The sequence below is a fragment of the Babylonia areolata genome, chromosome 22 (genome assembly GCF_041734735.1).
Source record: "Babylonia areolata isolate BAREFJ2019XMU chromosome 22, ASM4173473v1, whole genome shotgun sequence".
Taxonomy (NCBI): domain Eukaryota; kingdom Metazoa; phylum Mollusca; class Gastropoda; order Neogastropoda; family Buccinidae; genus Babylonia; species Babylonia areolata.
This window is the reverse complement of record NC_134897.1, coordinates 8471624-8494901: the sequence shown is the minus strand read 5'-3', so window position 1 is coordinate 8494901 and position 23278 is coordinate 8471624. Positions and strand designations below refer to the sequence as shown.

The window sequence follows — 23278 nt, the reverse complement described above, 5'->3', positions numbered from 1 at the left end:
TTTTTTTGCTTTTTTTTTTAACCTCATTTTATCCAAGCCACAGCTGGACTACATGTTTCATTTTATCTTTTTCAGCTGCTGTTTGTCATCTATTTAAATATCTTCAATTGGTTGTGAAGTTTTACCAAGGTGTGTGTGTGTGTGTGTGTGTGTGTGTGTGTGTGTGTGAGAGAGAATGCTTGTGTTTACTTGTGTGTGCATGCACTCATGAGTGCTTGTTTGCATGCCTCTGTGTGTGTGTGTGTGTGTGTGTGTGTGTGTGTGTTTGTGCGCATCACCATGTTGCACATACTTTGGCTGGCACGCTGACTAACTGGCGCATGTATGCACAGCATGTGTAGTTTTCTCACAGCCTTCCTTGTGCCGTGCTACAGTGCCATGTCAAGCATGGACAGTGGGAGAGATAGGGTATCTTGAGGGTAAGGGCTCCAGCAGACCTTGAGTAACTGGCTATCAGTTCATGATAACAGCAATCCAGAGAGACTCACAAGTGGGTGGCTAGAGACAGGAAAATCCTGTGTAAACAATCTGTTTTCTTGATTTCTGGGTGAACTCTCACCCTTTGCCACCACCACCACCCACCCACCCTCCCCACCAAACCCCCACCCCACCTTACCCAGCCCTCTATAGCCATCCTCTCCAAAAACCCACATCTAAAACTATAAAATATCAACTTCAAAACCTCTAGCTTAACAACATTTTAAAGCTGTGTACCAGATGTTTCTGATTACTATACAGTATAACTGAATATGACTTATGTATACTGTAAATGACAGTAATAAAATTTATTAAACATCAAAATTTAGAAGACAAAAAAAAATTGTTGTGCTTGTTAAGCACTGGTGTGGTGCCATAAGGAAATCACCCAACACTCAAAATTCAGAAGTTTCAAGTAAAATTCTACATGATGAACAAATAAACAAGTGAAACAAAGACAGTAAACAAACAAGTAAACAAATAAGCATGTAAAACTACCATTACACCATTTACACAGCCAGACCCAATATCTCCCACAATGAACGCCAACTGTTCACCCAACACTGGCAAAGAATTGGATTGGAACGATGTTTTCTCCTCCGCAGTATCCAAAGAGTAAATGAAGGTGACGTGACCATTTAACCTTTCTCCTGTTTGCCTTATAAATACCTTTCGGAGTGTCTGCCAACCGATCAATACCATGCTCTGCTGGAACTGGAACCCAAGAACACCACGACTGATAATTCTGCCAGAGTTCACTGCAGACACCAGCTTCCGACTTGGGTACCCGCCCCCCTCGCCTCACCCTCCCTCAACCCCTCCCTCCTTCCATGACCAGAACAGAAAAAGCAAATTCCTGGTCACAGAAAAGGGCGGATGGCTGATGGAGGATGGGATCAAAAGGAAGGAGGTAAAAAAACAAAACAAAAAAACAACAGATGCAATCAGACTGATGGGGGGGTGGGCAAGGAAAAAAATGAACAAAGGCAAAAAAATGAACAAAGAAATAAAGCAAGTGGTTTCATTCTCACGTTGTGAACTGAAAACACAGAACACCGACAGTTTGTCATAACTCAATAAAAAACATTTCTGGTGCTCAGTAACATTTAAAAAATTTTTGCTTTCAAAGTAGTATCTCCATCAATATGATAGTTTCAGTTTCTCAAGGAGGCGTCACTGAGTTTGGACAAAATATATATCACGTGGAGTGATGGCCTAGAGGTAACGCGTCCGCCTAGGAAGCGTGAGAATCTGAGCGCTCTGGTTCGAATCACGGCTCAGCCACCAATATTTTCTCCCCCTCCACTAGACCTTGAGTGGTGGTCTGGACGCTAGTCATTCGGATGAGACGATAAATCGAGGTCCCGTGTGCAGCATGCACTTAGCGCACGTAAAAGAACCCACGGCAACAAAAGGGTTGTTCCTGGCAAAATTCTGTAGAAAAATCCACTTCTATAGGGAAAACAAATAAAACTGCACGCAGGAAAAAAATACAAAAAAAAAAGGGTGGCGCTGTAGTGTAGCGATGCGCTCTCCTTGGGGAGAGCAGCCCGAATTTCACACAGAGAAATCTGTTGTGATAAAAAGAATTACAAATACAAATAAAATACAAAATTCAACACATCTGCTTGACAGATGCCTGACCAGCAGCATAACCTAACATGTTTGGCTTTAACTACATGATACATTGTGTAGCTATCAAGAGTGGATTTCTTCTACAAAGTTTTGTTGCAATGGTTTTGTTTCTTCTTCTTGTTTTTTTTTCAGTGCACAAAGTGCCTGCTGAAATTGGGATCTCAGTTTGGTGTCTCATGAGTAGATGCTCTGTTTGATTTTCCAAACTTGGAGAAATGGCATGAGCAGACTTTCAAACCCAGATCCTCAGGGTCACTGTACTAGCAGATAAGTATCTTTACTATTCTGCCACCTTCTTCATGATGATAATGGTAAACGGACGGAGGGCTTTGGGAATGTGGGGGAGGGAGGTTCCAACACAACACATTCAATCATTCAGCTTCGTGCTCTGCCACCATTTTCCATTATTCTTCATAGTGTATGCTGCAGCCAAATAATGTACTTGATTTGGTCACATGTCTATTACACAGTATTAAGTTAACACTCGTATGTCATTTCCTTCTTGGTTTTTCCTGTTTCAGAAGGAAATGAATGGACAATGAAAGCAAGCAATTTCCCCACAGTTTCATATGCCGTATATGTAGCAAGGAAAAATAGTCCAGTCTCAAAAAGAAAAACCATGTCCTCATTATTGGAGAAAAGGCAAGTATCAATGAAATGGGAACTTTTGTAGTGAACAGAAAGGATGGGAATGAGAGGTGAAAGGCTATGGGGTGAGACAGGGACAAGAGTGGTGAAGAGTAAAGAACACAGGGTCTGGTGGGACAAACTTACTGAAACTGAATTATTAAAACTAAGAGTGAGAGAGAGGTGTGCGGGAGAGAGAGAGATGGGGGAAGAGAGAGGGAGGGAGGGAGGGAAGGAGGGGAGAGATAGAATGAATGAATGAATGAATCTTTATTTTCCAACGGTGGAGATATTAGCACACTGGCCAACTTACATATCTGCTGTTGTTCTAAGAGACACACAAACATACACACGTAAATGAAGTCATACTCAATACATGTCTACATGTAAAAGGATAACTCAGCGTCAAACTGAGACTGAGAGACACAACACTGTGCATATGTTTACAAAATGGAAGTGAGTAATACACACACATGCACACACGCGCACACGCACACACGCATACACACACACACACACACACACACACACACACACGTGCATGCGCACACACACACAAATCACACACACCTAGCATGAATGCTGCACATAGATGATTAGAGTGAAATTAGTACAGAATAGTAATGATAAAAATGAGTGAGAGTGAGAGCATGATACACACACACAAAGAGAAAAGTGAGAAAGAGAGACATGAGACACATACAGACAGACAGACACAAAGACAGAGAGCTACACAAAAAGTGAGGAACAGAGAGAAAAGGTTCGGACAGACAGAAATTGAGAACATGCAAGAAATTTAGAAAGAGAGGGGCAGAAAGACAGGCACTAACACAGAGAGAAACAAACATCATGAGAGAGACACAGACAGAGACAGAGACAGACAGAAAATGAGAGAAAAAAAAGGAGTAATCTCATAAAAGTTGCCAAGGATGAAAAATTTTATACCTAGTTTGATTCTGAACATAATTTTGATGAACTTGCACTCCAAACTCCACATTTCAATTCAATCCTCTTTCAGGCTTCTCCTATAATTTCCTTCCTGAGTTCCTCCATCTCTTCCCCTTCAGACCCTCACTGCTCAAAAACCTCCAGGAAAAGATTGCACAGATCTCTTTGCCTTAGGTAAAGTAACGGTAAACTTCATCTTTACAACAAACCTCTCTCTCTCTCTCTCTCTCTCTCTCTCTCTCCTCCCTCCCTCCCTCCTCTCCCCACCCCCTCTCTAAAGAAAAAGAAAATGAGAAGAGAGTGCAAACAAATATATATTATATATGTGTGTGTATCTGAGACTGAGAGACAAAGATCATCCCAACCCATAAGTTGATAGCAAATTTTGCAAGCTGTCTCTCAAATTTTGCAAGCTCTCTCTCTCTCTCTCCATGCAAAACATATTATACATTACATTTTTTAATACTGTATTCCCACTCATGAACTCATTGCCTTGTGTTATATATATATAAATTGCAATACAATATATATTTTCTAAAATCATATAAAGCACAAGATCAGTTTACTGATACCTAGGGTGACGTCAGTGACCGCTTTCTTAACCACCCTCTGTCACTGTGGCAGGATTTTCTCATCAGGTCTGTCCTATTGATTGCCACCACACCACCACCATCACTACCACTACAGGGTAGCCTGCTACACTGCTATATCTCCAGAGGGAAGAGGGGAAGGGGAGGAGGTGGGGGAGGAGGGGAACTGGAGGGGAAACTTGAGCCAGGAGAAAATAAGGGTGTGGGGGGTGTGGGGGGTAGAGAGGGGGGGGGGTGGGGAGGGGCGGCTTCAGACCAGTAATGGCATTGATCAGGTGTCGAGAATTGATCAGAAGTCAAGATGGCAGCAAGACAGGGTGTGTGACCTTCATCTTGGTACTGATTTCATTAATCACTGGCTGATTGAGTGCACCTTTTTCTCTCCCTCTCTCTCTCTCTGAGGGGATGGTGGGGCAAGCATAATTACATTTTTGCGGTTCCTGCTGCAGCTTGTATCTTGTAAGAACATCAACGCTACACACGTTTCTGTGTCGGTGTACATGTGTATGTGTGTACATAGGTGTACGTGTGTGTGTGTGTGTGTGTGTGTGTGTGTGTGTGTGTGTGTGTGTGTGTTTGTATGTGTGTATATGCCAAGGAAGGCCACCGCGAACTTGGAAGACCCTGCAAGCGCTTCAAGGACACCTTGAAGACAGACCTCAAAGCCTGTGACATAGACATCGCTTCCTGGGAAACGGTTGCCCTTGACTGCTCTGGCTGGAGGATGCTGTGCTCTAGCTCTAGTGGCAAAAAGACGTTGGAAAACAAGAGAACTCTGGCCATTAAGGAGAAGCGTAAGCGAAGGAAGCAGGACTCAGCTTCTGGAAACGTTTTCCCTTGCAACACCTGTGGGAAGTGCTGCGCATCCAGAATCAGCCTCTTCTCCCATACGAGGACACACACTGACAGATAAGCCTGCCTGCCTACTCATCCGTCGGTCCAACAAGAGACTCCATCATCAGTGTGTATGTACATTTAAGTGTGTGTGTGTGTGTGTGTGTGTGTGTGTGTGTCTGTGTGTGTGTGAGTGTGTGTGCGCGCACGCACATGTGTGTGTGTGTGTGTGTGCATGCATGTGTCTGTGTCTCTCCAATACTACAGTTTTCAAACTACACCATTGTGCTATTTCCAATTCTGTACATTCACATTCACACGTCTCTGTCTGTGGATACAAGTATATATATATATATATATATAATATCTGTCTATGTGAGGTCTGTGTATGGGTGAAATAGGTAATGTAGCTGAATGTTAAGGATGTTGAGCATGTATACAACTTGACTAGAGTAATATGCTCCAGTTTCAAAGGGATACAACGTTCAAAGCTTTCAACAAAAACAAACCAATCAGCCTAGATAAACCCAACCAACAACGTGCTTAAACCTGAACTACCTTCCAAGGGCAGACATGTGCACACTGACACACAGACACACACAGAGCAAGTCTATATACCACCACCAACAAGAAAAAGATTATTGCCAGATACATGTTGGGGAAAAAAAAAAAGAAAAAAAAAAGTGATAGAGAGAGAGACAGAGGGAGAAATAAAAGAAGCCAAAGTAACCAATGCTCTTATCAGGGCCTTCCTGGATGCCTCTACCTTGCCACCTTGACACTATTACCGTCCATTATCAAAGCTGAGGCTTACCCCCTCTGGTTGGGTAGTAGGGTTGGAAAAGAGCTGAGGAAAGAAGGATTAGCCTGAATTAGGCAATACCTCTGCTGTGTGGTCAGAGTGTGAGTGGAGGGGGGGGGGGGGGGGGGGGGGTTACTGGCTACAGGAGCTGTCTGTGTACACATGGTGAGGTGACCTGACAGCAGACTGGTTGTTTTGCTCTCTGGTGTGGTCTGGTCTGGTCTGGTCTGGTGACTGGGTGGACTGACCAGCCCAACATCTTCAAAGGAAAAGCTCCGAGATATTTATAGTAGGCGTTGTCCCTTTTCATTCTGTACAATATCCCTAGACTCTTCTATGACGACGACACTTTGTTTGTAAACACTGTTGCACTTTTCAGTTTTGTGCTTATTTCTCAGTGCTGTTTGTTTGTTTTTTGCTGTTGTTTTCTTTAGCCTTGGGTCATGTCTTTGTTTTCTGTGGACAGTGCATGGAGGATATTTTGAATATCCATAGTATGCATAATGTGTATGATGAACTGCAAGTACAACACAACATGGTGTTTTTAACAATCGGAAGGATCCTTAACCCTTTGAGCCCTGACCACCGCTTTACCGGTGGTGGGGAGGGGAGGCATAATGCCTGGCCACCGGTTGAGCGGTGCGTAAACACTTGTGTCGTGTTTTGCTATTGGTTGACTTATATTGAAGAGCCAATCAGAAAAACCGTAATATTCCAACACCAGCGAACGCAGTACCAACATTGCCGCACCCCCTCACTGTGTTTTGTGCATGTGCTTTGGATAAAAATGACCAATTTCTACCATGAAGTGTGCAGAGTCTCAACCTGACACGCCTCCTGATTCTGCATGCTCAGATTCATTTTCAACATCACTATCTGTAGCAAAATCATCCGATTCGAATTCCACCTCACTATCAGAGTAATCACTGTCATACTCTACTTCCGATAAATCATCAAGCATATCAATTACTTGCTGCGTTGTGTACAGTTGTTTTCTCGCACGTTTTGTCCCTGATTTCTGCCCTGATGTGCCAGGTTGAGACTGCATGCTTCAAGTGTTTACGCACCACTCAACCGGTGGCCGGGCATTATGTCATTTTTCTCTGCCACCGGTAAAGCGGTGGTAAGGGCTCAAAGGGTTTAATACCAATTGTTTGCAAATTTTGGCTCAGGAGCTCAGGCAGAAGGGTTAAAAATTGCTCAGGAACTCAGGGCTCAAAGGGTTAACCTGCACAACGACTAGTAATTGTTAGTCTTGTTAGCACAGACACTGACCTCGCATCAACAGGGCATACTGCACCCTTTGCCCACCCATCAGACTGCTAAGGATGTGTAACCCGAAAATATGAGCCTGAAAACTTGGAAGGAAATCTGGTTCAGCAACTCCACTATCTTACAGAAGCTAGTATAACCTAAGAGTAAGAGTAAGAGGGAAGTTTTGCTGTTCTTCCTACTCACCCTCTGTTATAGTTTATTGCCTGCATCTCACCCAATCTCCTCAACTGATAACACTTCTCACACGCTGACTCTTGTCTGTTGTCATTTAATCCAGCAGTCTGATTCATTCTACATGTTTCATGAACAGACAAGTCAAATCAAAAAGTGTTTTGATACCAACCCATGTATATAAATTATATACAAGTAACCCCTTCCCCTCTCAAAATTTACCAATTCCTACACCACCACCACCTTCCACCTCCCCAATTTCTGTTTAGTTGTAGCACTTATAGAATCTGCATGTATCTAGGTGGGGTTTTTTCCCCCCATCTTACCAGTATCAGTTCAACACAGACCAGAAGTTCACTGATTATAATACATACAGTGTACTCTTTGTCTTTAACTTAAATATTTTCACTGAGAGAAAAAAGTTTTTATTTTTGTTTTTATTTTTTCTTGACGGGAGATGTATGTATGTTTTAAATCATTTCTCTGTGTCCAAAATATTAATTATAAAAAACAAAGTTTAAAAAATATGCAATTTATATAAAGAAAAGCTGACAGTGGAAAACTGCCCAACTTTTCAAGAACAGACAATTCTTCAGAATTAAGATCATATCAGTAAATACTCAGTTCAACAAGTGCTACATATACATGTATACATTATATACATATGATTATACAAAATACACACACACACACACACACACACACACACACACAATTTTGAACTGGATCAACCAGGTACATAATTCTGGTATTGATTAGCCTGGAACATCAGCTCCCAAGTTTACATGCGACACAAATCTGGTACTGGATTAGGCAATGTTAATACCTGTATAAACACACTGTGCATTAGGAGCATTTATGTGGTGTAATGTTCTATAAGTAGCCTGCAAGCTGCACTTCACACTCTCAGCATGCCCTGCTGGGAAAAAAAAAACACTGCGCAAGTTAATCCCATTACTGAATCTGGACATAATATAAAGTATGTTTCCTGACCATTCTTGCAAATGGAACAGTTCCTATAGTATTTTTTTTTAATGTTATCCTTTTTATTTATATCTTTTTTGTTTGTTTACAACACACACAGTGAGTAACACAAAAACATACAAGACTGTGGTAGTCAAAAAACCCTCACACCCCTTCCAAATATTTATAACAGCAGATTTATACAGCACTTTGAAACATCTGAAAGCAATGTACAATAATACACCAGTCAGACATAAACCACAGAAGAACACACACACACACACACACACACACACACACACACACACACACACTTGATAATAGTTATAATACTAATAACCACATTTTTTCAACAAACTTATGCAGGCATCACTGTCAGGCACTTTGGTGAGAACTGTCATAAAAGGTTGGGAAATACTTTCCATTCAAGTATTTTGAGGGAAAGAGATCGCATGGGAAGGGTTTGTAGAGCCAGGTAGAGCGGAAATGGACCAAACTAGAGCTGGCACAAACAAACACACCACCATTCCTTACGTCAACAAGGATTAGCATAGATAACCTAACCAGAACAGGGCAGGCTGACAAAACAGCCTCCATTATTATAGTATTCATGACTGAGCGCTTGTTAATATTATACTAACGCTACGATTCATAATCATACATAGTGTCAGTCACATAAACTGAAGAACAAGAAGGCATCTTCAAAACTGATGGTACAAAAATAAGAAAATAACTCTACAAGACAAGAACTTAATCTAACACCAAAGTTGATGACTCAGATCACTGATCAGGCAACACAACAGCCCGTCAACTGATTAACAATGCTGGTCTGAGTTAAACTGACACAAAACAGACATTATCTTGTTCCAATAACACTTCATTTTTTAGTCTGACTGGTAACATTGACATATGTTATCAATTTATAATAATCTTTTAAAAACTTTTTTTTTTAATAAACAATACAGTGAAAGCTTCATTTCTGAACAAAACTGTCAGCAAAATAGTAACAGTCAAAAAATGTGAAGGTAGCAAGGGCACAGTTCACCAGAATTTTGTGCATATATGTGCACATGCATGCTTGTAAGTTGTATGCATGTGTGTGTGCAAGATGTATGCATGTGTGTGTGCATCTGCATCTATATGTGTGAGTCACTCACTGTATTTTTGTTGAAGTCGCTGCTGGGTTTCTAGTCTGATTAGTTTTGTTTTTTCTTTCTCTTTTTTGTAAACTCTTTTCAAATTATGTATATGATGGAATCTTCAAACCCCAACAGCTGAAAGAAAGTTCATATTGTTCAATTTACATACAAATGATACATGTGCACACCCTCTTAGTTCAACATTACAAACCGCTCAGTCAGTGCCGGAATTATTACCATCTGAATTTGATGTAGGTGGCACTTTAAGTTTTAGATTAATGTATACCTGTGTGACCTGTTATCAACCCTTTTAGTTTTAAAAGATTCTTGTTAATTGTTTGTCTCCAGAACTCTTGTTTCTGCCTATACCAGTTTTACATGACAGAACTTTTCACCTTCTCTCTCACTCTATCTGTCCCTAGGATATGTGTGTGAACACACACACACACACACACACACACACTGACACACGTGCAAGCACACACACTCACACACACACAAACATGCATACACATATATGTACAAGTATACATGTATACACACAAAAACACTGTTCAACTTAACCACATATATATATATATATATATATTCCCTTTCTGTCCGTGTCACTCACAAAGAGGTGGCTTGTCAGTGTCAAATCTACCTTGACAAACTGCACCACCCACCCACCCCTCTCCACTCCCAATCACTTTTCGGTTTTCCCTCCCATACCATAATATAGCAAAAAATATAAATACATAAAACAAAAACATTGCTGAGAGTGGCAGTATGACAGTAAGACAATCTCATTGAATTTCCAAAGTGTAAGCAGCTTTTCCCTTGGAAAGTCACATCCGTAACAGATGTGAATGACCTAAATCTTTCACTTATCCCAGATAGTGTCCCTTCTGTCACTTTTCTCTGTGTGTGCCTGTGTACAGTGGGCTTTGTGCTGCACACAGCATGATTTGTCTACATATACGCATGTGTGAGAAATGTGTCAAAATGCTCAAATTGTGTATGTGTATGTGCGTGTGTGCATACATGTGCTCATAATTATGTGGCAGGGGTGGAATAAATGTGCACAGTATGTAAGTCATTAAGTGTGTGCACATAAGTTTGTGTGTGTGTGTGTGTGCGCGCGCATGCATATATGGGAACATAATTATTTGTATTTTTGTATTTGTATTTCATTTAATCACAACACATTTCTCTGTGTGAAATTCGGGCTGCTCTCCCCCAGGAGAGCATGTCGCTACACTACAGCGCCACCCATTTTTTTTGGTTTTTTTCCTACGTGCAGTTTTATTTGTTTTTCCTATCGAAGTGGGGTTTTTTTCTACAGAATTTTGCCAGGAACAACCCTTTTGTTGCTGTTGGTTCTTTTACATGCGCTAAGTGCATGCTGCACACAGGACCTCGGTTTATCATTTCATCCGGTGACTAGTGTCCAGACCACCACTCAAGGTCTAGTGGAGGGAGAGAAAATATCGGCGGCTGAGCCGTGATTCGAACCAGAGCGCTCAGATTCTCTCGCTTCCTAGGTGGACGCGTCACCTCAAGGCCATCACTCCACTCCACATAATTATGTGGCAGGGGTATTATATATATGCATGTCAATTAGTGTATGCACATGCGCACACACACATGCACGCACACATGCACGCACACACATGCACATGTACACACACACACACACACACACACACACACACACACACACACACACAGCACATGATCATGTGCTGATGTATACATGTCCAGCTGCACACAAACTACTTCTCCTCGAAAAAAAAAAAACACACAAGGAAATGAAAGCAGGATTTGGGAAGAGAAATGTAGAGGACCCTTGACCCCAACCACAGTATATTTAGCAGAAAAGAAAAGTTGTGGGATGATCTATATGATCACAGATCTATACACTTGTCTTTCCTGTGAGTATGCACCCAAAGACATAACAACTCTTAGTGCTCAAGGTGACCCAGTTGTACTGTCAACTCTCATAAAGTCACGTAGTGGTTTGTTTGTTTTAACCTAAATCTTTGAATTTCATGGTGGGTTCGTTTGTTTTTTTTCATTTCTTTTTTAATCCAATAACTTGAATAAGTGAATAATAATAAAAATAAAAATAAACCAGTTTGGTGTTGGAATAAAATAATCTTCTGCAGTGTCTGACGCAGGAATAATCCAAACAGAAAGTAAAGTGTGCATGCATTATCATTATTTCCCTTCTCTCTGTTTTACTGTACACATGTACATTGTACACGTCTATAGACAGATCCACAGTATCTCCAATCCGATAATTAGTCCAACTCTAATTCAGAGTCTAAACCTTCAACTACTTTGCCTGTCAAACATTTTCTTTTTGCAATTATCATCAACCACAACATTTTGGCCAAAGTGACAATGAAATAATGCTACAGTAAAAATTAGTATTACTATACAATTAGTATTAATCAAAGCATGTGACATACTAAACAGTGTCAAATGATAGAATTATTCTTAAAAGATAACTGGTGCTTTCTGCTGCCATTTTCACTCTCTTTATCAATAATGAAATGAACGACAAGCACGCTGTGTTCACACATCCAGAATTTTTCAGCAATACTCATTTAGTTTTATTGACAACCTAAGCAAAAACTGGAAAGGCCTCAAAGAAAAGGAGCTCACTATTTGTGTGACACATTACTCTCACTGACATTCACAGTATCAAGAGCTACCATAAACTGATAAAATTAACGGCCACAGAAATTTCATATAAAATTTCCGAATGTCCATGAAATGTGGCACTATAGCCAGCTCTATCATTGTAAACAAAACCTCCAGTAACATTACAAACAGCCAGAGTTCTTTTTTTCTTTTTTTGTAAAGAAAAATAAAAAAATCAATTTCTATTTCTCCCACAGACAAAAAAAAAAAAAAAAAAAGTAAACAGTATAAAAACAAAAGCCTGTCTATAAAATCTGAAATGTCATGTACGGTGCAACGATCAATGCTTTGACCTTCCAACTCCGAGAGTTGTTTGTAACACAAACAAGTATGTGTTGACAACATTATCATAATAGTAATACTAATACAATAGTTCTGAAAGTGATACTCAGCATGTTTATCAATGGTTATGAAAGCACTTGCTCTGATAATTATTATGTCATGTTTACTTAAAATAGTTCAATCCTGTGGGACTGCAGACGAACTTCGAAAGGATTTCTGCAGCAGTGAAACAACAGTGCTGGATATCAATAATTACCTATTCCTGGACACACAAAAAATAAGCAAATGTCAGACCCAAAGAGAGAGAGCGCAGAAAAGAAAAAATGTGACAAACTGAAATGCTCAGAATCAGATACTATAATACTGGAACACAGTCATATTCACGTGAAAGAGAGAGTGCATGCGTGCAAGAGAGAAAAATGAGAGACACACACAGAAACAACATACAGAGAGACACTTCAAAACAGAACAGCAAATTAATACTAATATTGTACTGTAATAGAAGACTGAAACACAAACGCATAGTTCTACTGAACCGGACAGAAAAAAACATAATTATTTCAGCCATAGACCTAGTTCTATAAGTTGGATTACGAGTAGTTGGAAGGCTTGGGTACCATCAAAAAACAAGTATTATTATAATACCAATTACTACTACTAGCACTACCACTGCTAATAATAATAATAGAAATAATGGAACTAGTCATTTTCAAAAGGACGAGTGCATGCAAGAGAGAGAAACAAGAGGCTGAGAGAAAAAGAAGAAACAACACACACACACTGACACAGACACTTCAACAGGGAACAACAAATCAGAACTAATGAAAGACAGACAGAAATAACTTACAACTAGATTTAGTTGAAAGAATAATTTAAAAAACAAAAAGGTTATTTTAGCCACTGACTGACTAAAACTATAAAGACTATGATACTATCATCTAACTCTAATGCTTGAACTAACAGTCTCACAAAAGAAAGAGTGCAGACACACAAGTGAGAAAGAGAGAGAGACAGAGAGAGAGAGAGAGAGAGAGAGCCAGAAACAACATACACACACACAGAAACTTCAAAGAAGGAATGGCAAATTGGAACTAATAGAACACAGAAACAAGAAAAAGAGAAAAAATCATTTCAGCCTAGGAGAAGCTGAGAGACAATTAACAAAAAAACCCAAAAAAACAACAACAAAAGAACAAAACCCAGCCAACAACCTACACAAGTGTGAAACTGAAAGGGAAGAGGCATGCTTGAAACTAAGTGATGCCCCCCCCCCCCCCAACCCCCCCACCCCCACCCACCCTCCCTCCCTGTCAGTTCTATCACCTGGACACATACGCTGACGGAGCAGCAAATGCATTAGCGGTAATCAGCATTGATCCTTTGCATGCACAAGCTCATCAATTATACAGCAACCCACAAATGGGAGGGGCGAGGCGAGGGAGGAAGAGGGGTGGGGAACGAGGAGTGATGAGGCAGAGAGGGGTAGGGGATGCAAGGAGGCTTTGGCACTACCTTCTGTTCAAATCAATATAATACAAACTTTTTTGAATGTAGCTATAGAAAAAAAATTTTCATTGAAGTTTTTTTCTTCTTCTAAATTTGTTGCATTTGTAACCGAGTTCTGTGTGTGTGTGTGTGTGTGTGTGTGTGTGTGTGTGTGTGTGTGTGTGTGTGTGTGTGTGTGTGTGTGTGTGTGTGTGTGTGTGTGTGTATGTGAGTAAGTGAGAGGGTGTGCATGTGTATGTGTGTGTCCTTCGTTTCTCTCTCCTTCAATTTAGCTGTTGTGTACACAGTAGCCTACAGATGAGTAAAATAGCATATAATTATAAAGCCATCTTTACACACTCCCACAGATCTTTTCAATCTGCCCTTGAACCGGATCCTCAGCTTTCATAAGGTACTGCAAGAGTGGGTAGAACCTTTCAAGTCAACATCTGTTCACTAAAGACTAGTAATGTATCAACCCACCAATTTCATCACCAAGCCAAACAAACAAACAAACAAAAACAGAAAAAAAGTCTAAATTCATTTCAAGTTCAAAAATGATTTCTGGATACAGGCTACATAGTAAAGGCTAAAGCATACTGCCAATGATACATATCAGACTTGTCGAAGACTTAACAGCACAAACCATTTTTTGAGCTTTCCCCATTCTTCTTTTTCTCTTTTCTCGATTGCTTCACACACACACACACACACACACACACACATACACACACACACATATAATATGCACACCCATGCAAGTATCAAACACACTCACACATGGTGACACTGCACACCCCCAAATACATGCACACATGCATACACAAACACAGTGTCACACACACATTCTTGTCCTCTCTAGTAATATCTAAGTAAAAACAAAATGACGCAAGACACACTGTGAGGTTAAAGACACATACTGACACAATCTCTCTCTCTCTCTCGTACATATGTATACAAATGTGTATGTGTACACTCTCACAAGCACAGACACAAATTTATATACACACATACATCATCACACACACACACTCACCACACACACAGACACACACATGCAGGCATATAAACACAAGGAATGGCTGTGGTGCTTTTTTGTGCGTTTTCTTTCGTTTGTTTTTTGTTTTTTTGGTGGGGTGGAAGGTGTGAGACAGGGTGGAAGGTATGAGACAGAGATTATCACCATCTGATCTGGTAACTAACCTGCCTGCCCAAGCTGCTTGTAGAACCTGTACTCCAGATGTAACTGGGGTGCCCGAGATTTCATGGGCTCCTGAAACACCACAGCACCCCATCCACATTAACTTTCTCTCTCCCTCTCCCCCTTCACTCAAATTGCGCAGTAAACAAAAGCTGCGTACTGATAAATGGAATCACATTGTTTGTAAAGATAATGCATAATCTGCCCTTGTATGACACTGGCAATATGGACAATGGATTTATTATTGGTACAGAACAAAAAGTGATAAAAAAAAAGAAGAAAAAGACTAGGCATGAAGACTATAACAACAATTATGAATAACAAGCTCAAAGTCATAGCAACAAATATGAAAAAAAATCAAAATCTCTGTTACAAAAATATATTTATGAATGTCAACATGATGCACATGTACAGGATACTGTATAACGTATGTATTAATGTGCATTTTTGTATTGCTAGATTTTTGGATGCTTCACTAGGCACTGCTAGTTTCACTTCGAAACATGGCGGGTTAAATAAACAAAACAGTCATACTCATAAAATGTCACATGTTGTATGACTATGACTTTGAGTACGAGTGTGTATATGTGTGCATGCCTGAAATCTAACTGACAGGAAATGAATGATGAGCGCCCAATGGCAGCCGTCAAACAACTCTACCCTCGTAGGCAGCCTGTTGAGCAAATGATTCTGAGTTTGTAATGCGGTTAGAGCTATATAAAGATCCGTATCATCACCAACATACCTCAATTTTGAATTCTGATTATAATGCAGCTGAACGCATTTCAGTATCTGCTCTTACTAAGTAATCTAAAATGTCTTTGAAACGCATTCAGCTACTGAGAGAAAAATCAAGATACAAAAACAGACTGGTCAGGTCTACTGGTCATCAGAAGCTCAGTTGATTTAATCTGAATCCAGAATTCAAAATATGGAAAACAAACAACTCAGAAAATAAAAAGAAAACAGAAAGAAAAAGAATCCAATGATGCACAGATGCAGTGTTGAAAATAGCACTAAAGTTTAAACTAGAATAATTGAATGTTGAAATTATATTTAATTAATTCTTTTGAATCAACTGTAGGATGTACACAATACTGACACTAGTGACATCTCTATAAAATACATACATTACATGTAAACACAAATTTATATAATGTACCCTGAGTCAATCACTCAATCGTATTCTTAACTGCGCTAACAATCTACAGTGACAGGCTGTCTACCGATGCACAAAGACTTCACTGCATGGTTGTTTTTTCTGTCGTCTTCTTCAGTCAATAGAACCATCACACCACTGTCACTAGCAACAAACATGAGGGTAGGAGAGGCAGAGAAATGGCAGGCATTGACGTAAAGCAATAGTGATTTCAAAAGGATCGCAACCCGCCAAGTGACATTTCAAAGAGGGCGTCTCGTGCACAAGACCAACATAAAGGGGATTAGTTTTGCTTTTTGGATATGACTGCATCAAAGACGCATCAAAGAGGCTGTGCCTCTACAGCCTATTGCCATACTGGGTATTGCTGCATTTAGATAATTTCTTATTGACAATAAGCATCCAATAACGTTAATGTAAATAACTAATCAAACCTTTTTTTTTCTCAAACAAAAACACCAAAAAACTCATACTACAGAGTATAGGATAATATATACTGACAATTGCTGTACTGGACTCTACTCCAGTTCTTGACAGCACAGTGACAAAATAACAAAAAAGCTGCAAAGTTAAAGCTTTAAAAAAAATCAGTTTAAAATTGTATAAAATAAAAAAATTATGACTAGATCTTTCTCTCCTCCTCCCCCCTGTCTTTCTGTCTTTCACTGTAGTTTCAACATTTTGAATAGTATATAAATTGCTCTTCGATGCTGATACACATGACAACTGACAATGACATGTAACTTATAGCACACTAATTTAAAAGAAATTATCATGCAATGACTGAAATAAAACCAAAACCGAAAATCATTACCATCACATATCAACATCAAAACATCAAAGAAATAGGTAATAGTCTAAAATGCTCTTAAACTTTTAGTAACATATTACAAATTACAGAACGTCAACCTCGTAATAAACAGTCATAACTTTAAACATACATGTACTCAAACACAAAGAAGTACAACTTGCCTTCTGAACTAGTCAAGAGCAATCAGAGAAAGTCAACCTCACATAAAACCATTGTTACACATGTAATGTATATTAAGTGTCAGACACACAAAAAGTATTAACATTTTTACTAGCCAAATGAGTCCTGAAAAAAAAACTGCTGAACTACTGCACTCACATACACAGGCACACACTTTGGGGTGGTCAAATATTAGTATCACTTGTCGCAATCTAACAGACAATAAATTAATGATAACAATCACCAAAACGCACAAATCAATACACACACACCGGACTCACCAATTTAATGGCCACATGTTCATTGTTGTACAGGTTCTTCCCTAGAAAAATACAGAGAAAATAATCAGTTCATGAAACATAACTATAAAAAAAAAAATAAAAAAAACCCATCCAGTCTTGTTACACAAAACATTTTAAAATCATAAAATTCTACTCTACAATCTACTGTCCAATGTTATGGATATTTTGTTTTCTTTTTCATTGATTTTGTATGAGTTCACTACGCATAACTCACTGGAGCAAAATCATTTCACACAAAGCCAAAACATGAAGAAAAGAACTACGTAAACATTTTTGTTTACATCAGTTACAATGTAATACACTTTCATGGGTGACATAATCATCTACTGCATCTTACTTCTAATCATTTAATCTACTGTGTCATACTTCTAACACTATCTCTGATTTAAAATGGAATGTTAACTTAAGAAAGTGACCTCAAAACAAAATATAAGCTCCCAATTTTACAGGTGTCAAATGAGGTACCAAAGAGAAAAAGAAAAAAAAAAGAGGCATTCCAGCAGCTCTAATTACACTTCAAATTATCCAGGTAAGTGGGGATAAAAGGATTAGTGGGGTGGTTCCACTGTATATGTGCCTGTACACATTATACTACACACATTACTATCAGAATGCATGTAAATGTAATGTATATATATATATGTACATGTTCTTCAACAAGTCTAATTTATCAAGTCCATCAGAATTAGAAGTAAAAGATCCAGCAGTTAAAACTCAAATATAACAAGTTCATAATTAAAGCTACAGTAAAAGTTTAAAACAAAGTGAGTGAGTGATTGAGTGAGTGAGTGAGTGAGTGAGTGAGTGAGTGAGTGAGTGAGTGAGTGAGTGTGTGTGTGTGTGTGTGTGTGTGTGTGTGACTGTGAATCTGTGTGTAGTGTGCCCATGTTTGGTGTGTGTGTGTGTGTGTGTGTGTGTGTGTGTGTGTGATGTATCTGCATATGTGTGTATGTCTCATTGTGTGTGTGTCTGTGTATGCTTTTGTTCTTTGAACATTCTGAAAAGGACAGAGATAGTTAATTCTTCTTTTTCTCTCATGATTTGCTATCACAACCAAACTAACTGTATGGATAGACCTGCAACATGTATACACTCTCTCCCAGATATTACGCCATCTTGGGCACACAGAGATGTTGTATGAACAGCAAAACAATGAGCTTGAAAGCAAGCAAGATGCCAGTCCACAAACACCTGGAAGTGGCAACAAACACCTTAAACTGTTAAAGTGCAGCGACAGCAATTTGGGGGTGCTGAACGTTTCACACTGCCTGAAGAAGGTGTTATGCACATGGTACCAAGGGAAACCTGAACACAACCAAAGGTCAGGGTCACACTAAATTTACTTCTACTTCTAGTTCCACTGAGTATTACTACTTGTACTATTGTGCAACTGGAAAACTCCCCATGGAAAGCCCTAGTGAAACACACTGACAATGGTTGGCAGGGAGGGTAGGGATCACTTAGACTCAGAGAAAAATCCACTGGCTATTCAGCCTGAGGTGGAAATTATATAAATAGTATGGTACTTTTTTTTTTTTTTCTTTTTTGGCCATTTTTTAGTTCTCCTCTCTCTCTCTCTCTCTCCTTCTTCTGTTGTTTTGTTGTTGGTTTTGGGTGGTGGGGACAGGGGGGAGAAGCAAAATACCTTGACTGATAAAATTGATTTCAATAACTACGTAAGTGCAACAACAAGCATGCATTTGAATACAAAAAAAATAATGAAGGCTCCTGGATGCACTGTGTATGTATGTGCATGTGTCTCTGTGTGTACATGCTTACCTGCATACTCGAGTGTTTGTATACATCACTATCAATATCACTTTTTGTGTGTGTGATTGTGTTCATATATATATATATATATATGTGTGTGTGTGGGGGGGGGGTGTCTGTGTGTGTGTCTGTGTGTGTGTAAAAGTGCATGTGTCTTATTGTGGACGTGACAGGATTTGTCTGCTTGACACTGTGTGTGTGTGTGTGTGTGTGTGTGTGTGTGTGTGTGTGTGTGATGTGATGTGTGTTGTTGTGATATATATTCTCTTCTTTAAGTTCTTTCTTTCATTTTTTTTTATTTGTTGTTGTTATTATTTCACGCAAGCGAAATCTTATAAAAAGTGCAAGACAGATTCTTCAATTATTTTAACTTTTTGCAAAGTCTGCAACTGAGCAAGACACAATCTTCAGATGATTTTTTTTTATTTTGTTTGCTCGTTTGTTTTGTTGTTGTTGTTGTTTTGGTTGTTATTTTTGTTGTTGTTTTGTGGGGTTTTTGTTTTTGTGTGTGTGTTTTTGTTGGGGTTTTTTTTGCTCCAGTTCCTTTCACATGCAGAAGCATTTAATCTATATTATATAACAGAATTGATCTACTTCATTCTTTTTACACTTATAACAGATATACATATCTCTGTGCTTTCAAATACAATGGTAAGTCAAACTATCCGTGCATAAATGAAACAAGCCTTTAATCACCTTACACAGAAATATCAAGCTGGAGAAGAAATACAAGCCCGCATCTGCTAATCACAGAGGTGGTGAACATTACTTTTCAGTAAGACTAAGAGGTGAGCCAGTGACAATGACAAACCAGTCAGGTTTAAAGAAATCCACAAGACATGTGTCACTTAGGCTCTTGCTTTCCAAAGCTAGATGCTGCGATGTTGTCATCACTGCCTTTCTCCAAATGACTGAGAATGAATGGCATCATACAGGTTTTACCCAGATGTCAACTCACTCAGTGACTGTCTTTCCTGTAGGAGTGTATGACTCAGTCTCTCTTCATCACTGTCCAAAAAGGGGTTGGGGGGTTAAAAAAACAAAAACAAAAAAAACAAGCAGTATCTATGCAACATTGAAATAATTGACTTGTGCATATGGACAATATCTGGAACTCACATCAACTCTATTAGGTAAAGAAATATTTTGTTCACTAAACAGATCAATGTATGTGTCATCATCAGGACCATGTGTTGTGTATTTGGGTGTGGTGTCCTGTTATGGTACTCAATTTTGGAACAGTTGTTTTTCTGCCTACACTCAAATATCCGTTTATATATCATTCTGATAAGCATGATTGTTCTCAATGGTATACGTACCCAATCTAAGTTCACCAAAATTTCCGCAGCCGATTTTCTTCCCAACTCTGAAGTTGGGCCCCACCATCAGAACACCAGTGTTACTGGTAGATCCACTTTGTCTGCCTGAGCTATGCATGCTGCGGGCGCTTGCTTTACGGCGTTGTTGGTCTTCAGTTTTCTCGAAAGGTTCTCGTTTTGGTGTACTCATCGGGAAGCCTGATGTCTTTCCCCACCACAGGTAAACAAAAACAAAACCATCAAAATACACAAAACAGCAATAATCTTGTCATGAAAGAAATGAGATGAACCAAACCCCGGTCACCAAGCCCCTTTCGAAGTTCCGTTTTGGCGCTTTAAAGGGGCCTCCTCGTCGATGATACATCATGCAGCGATAATCAGAAAGTTAATCCTTTATCACATTTTTGCAGTCTTACAACGCACACCAGCTGATCAATAATTCTGTATATTTTCCCAACGCCTCACTCAGCTTTTCAGTCCGTCCTCTTCGGCACAACTCGGGAGAGCACAAAATCCATTGGTGGGGTATTCTTGCGCATGGACAGAACAGTGATGTCGTGAAAAACTTGTTTTTCAAATTCTGGGTTCAGACAATCAGTAAATATTACATTTTCCAACGGTTGACCAAAACAGTAGATGGTGATTCTCACGGTGAAATAAAACTAACAGTGGAGATCTATTTTCTATGCACGCAAAGCATTTACCGGAAATGAGTAATAATCTTATCCGGTCAACTGCGCAAGTCGGGATTCCCCGTAACCAGGCGTTTCGAGTATTATTTGTTGACAACCACAGACAGGCCACTGTGATACAGTCTGTCAGTGTTGTTACAGAAATAAAAAGTAACTTACACGCAGCACATATATCTTGCAATATTTATTCGTTTTTATGTGAACTGCTGCAATGTTCATGTGACAGAAGCGTAGTCAGCACACCACCTCAGCTGATCGTATGTTATTTAAATTTTCCTCGTCACTTCCGTGTGACACCATAGCAGACGAGCGGAAAAATGTCAAGCGCAATCATGGGTCAGTTTGTGTGCACACATGTACACTGGGGAGAGGAAAGAGACATACACGCGCAAGCGCGCAAAGAAATAAAAAAAATAAACCAACGATGTCCGCAATGTTTAGTGTGCGAAGCACTTTGACCATCACATTTCGTTCAGTGGCCAAAAGGGCGTTTCCGCTGTTCCGAATCGCGCGCCAATTTGCGGATGTAATTGTAACCGCGAAAAGTTGCAAGACCACTTCTTGCCGGCCGGTCTCGCCCGAGGAGGGATCAGTGAACCAAAAGTGGAAGTAAAATTCAATCTGTCCTCCTCCTTCTTCTTCTTCCACTTAAACGACCAACATCAGTATGCCGATGAAAATTGTCGTGTTGTGGGAGGTTGCTGTTTGGCGCAATCATGATTTAGCTGGGCTACCGAGGGATGTTCTGTTGAAAATCTTTAGCCCTAAGAAAAACCTAGCGCTGCTAAGATTGCTTGCTCATCCCAAGAGATTAACTTTTTGTTGTTAGTTCAACGAGAGCAGGAATTGAGGGGCCGGCGGGGGAAAGGAGAGGTGTGTGTGGGGGGGGGGGGGGGGGGAAGAGAGCTCGTCGGTGTTTGAAAGATGTAATGTCGTTTGCTCCAGCTGTATGTCACACTAGCTGTGTGAGTTGGGTTGTTTTTGTTTGTTTGTTTTTTTGTTTTGTTTTGTTTGTTGTTGTTTTTTTGTTGCTGTTTTTTTGTTGTTGTTGTTGTTTTTTCAGTGTGCCGGTTTTGTTTTTGTTATTGTTTTTTTGTTGTTGTTTGTTTGTTTGTTTATTTCTGGTGGGGGGGGTCTTTTCCTTTTGTTGAATGTAAGATGATTAGAATATCAAGCAGCACCCATCAAAGAAGCACTGACACACTAAAACACTAAATCTCAGTGAGCGTCCAAACTATAGTACTGATACCAGCCACAACATCACACACCACCGACCAAAACGATGCATTATACATATTCATACAATTTCAAGCCCAATGGTGACATCACGCCAACTCCATATCAATCCAGATCGAAACAAAGATATACAGGCCCACGCTTTCGGAAATTAACTTCCTCTGGCACTTATGAAATCGTGTCAGTGCGGTACAGTCACCACCGTATACTGTCAGATTAGCAATTAAAGGTTATAAGCTTCATGTGACGCTCGAATTCTCAAATGTCCTAAGGCTATAGACATAAACACTATTAGGCACAACACCCATATATACCTACATATATTTAATCAATCATATCAAATATTAAGCCGACTGGAGCTGACAGAAAATTGCTCAGCCATGCATGCAGGCATGTTGATATACTCACAACTGCATAAAAGTAGCCCGCATTTGGGAAAACGGCTAAAATATATGTGTGTGTGTGCGTACTGTACACTAGTGTGTGCGTGTGTGTGTGTGCGTGTGGCGTGTGTGTGTGTGTGTGTGTGTGTGTGAATATAAATAAACATGAATTACACTGAATAATTAAAGCTGTCAGATATTTGTAACTCGGAGAATTACGGCTGTCAAAAGCCGGCTCACTGCATCATACGGCCCACAAAACAAACACAGTTGCCACAGTCAGACGCGCCGCACCCACACTACCAGTTGATTCGCGAAATGGAATCTTTT

The 23278-nt window shown here is 39.7% G+C and overlaps 1 protein-coding gene across 7 annotated transcripts in view; it reads right to left on the bottom strand.

The window, feature by feature from the left end:
* The window catches only part of LOC143297379 (casein kinase I-like), a 55126-nt gene extending 31893 nt beyond the window's left edge, over window positions 1-23233 (bottom strand). For 2 of the 7 annotated variants that reach the window (XM_076609689.1, XM_076609694.1), the window contains exons 1-3: window positions 20638-21457; window positions 17528-17568; window positions 15120-15189 (exon numbers count right to left, since the gene is read on the bottom strand). In XM_076609689.1, the coding sequence (XP_076465804.1) occupies window positions 15120-15189; window positions 17528-17568; window positions 20638-20827 (301 nt within the window). In that variant the 5' untranslated portion in view covers window positions 20828-21457. Of the gene's footprint in view, window positions 1-15119; window positions 15190-17527; window positions 17569-20637; window positions 21468-23122 lie in introns of those variants that run through there. The other 5 variants (XM_076609690.1, XM_076609695.1, XM_076609693.1 and 2 more) reach the window with 5 other exon arrangements.
* Between the last annotated feature and the right edge of the window lie 45 nt (window positions 23234-23278).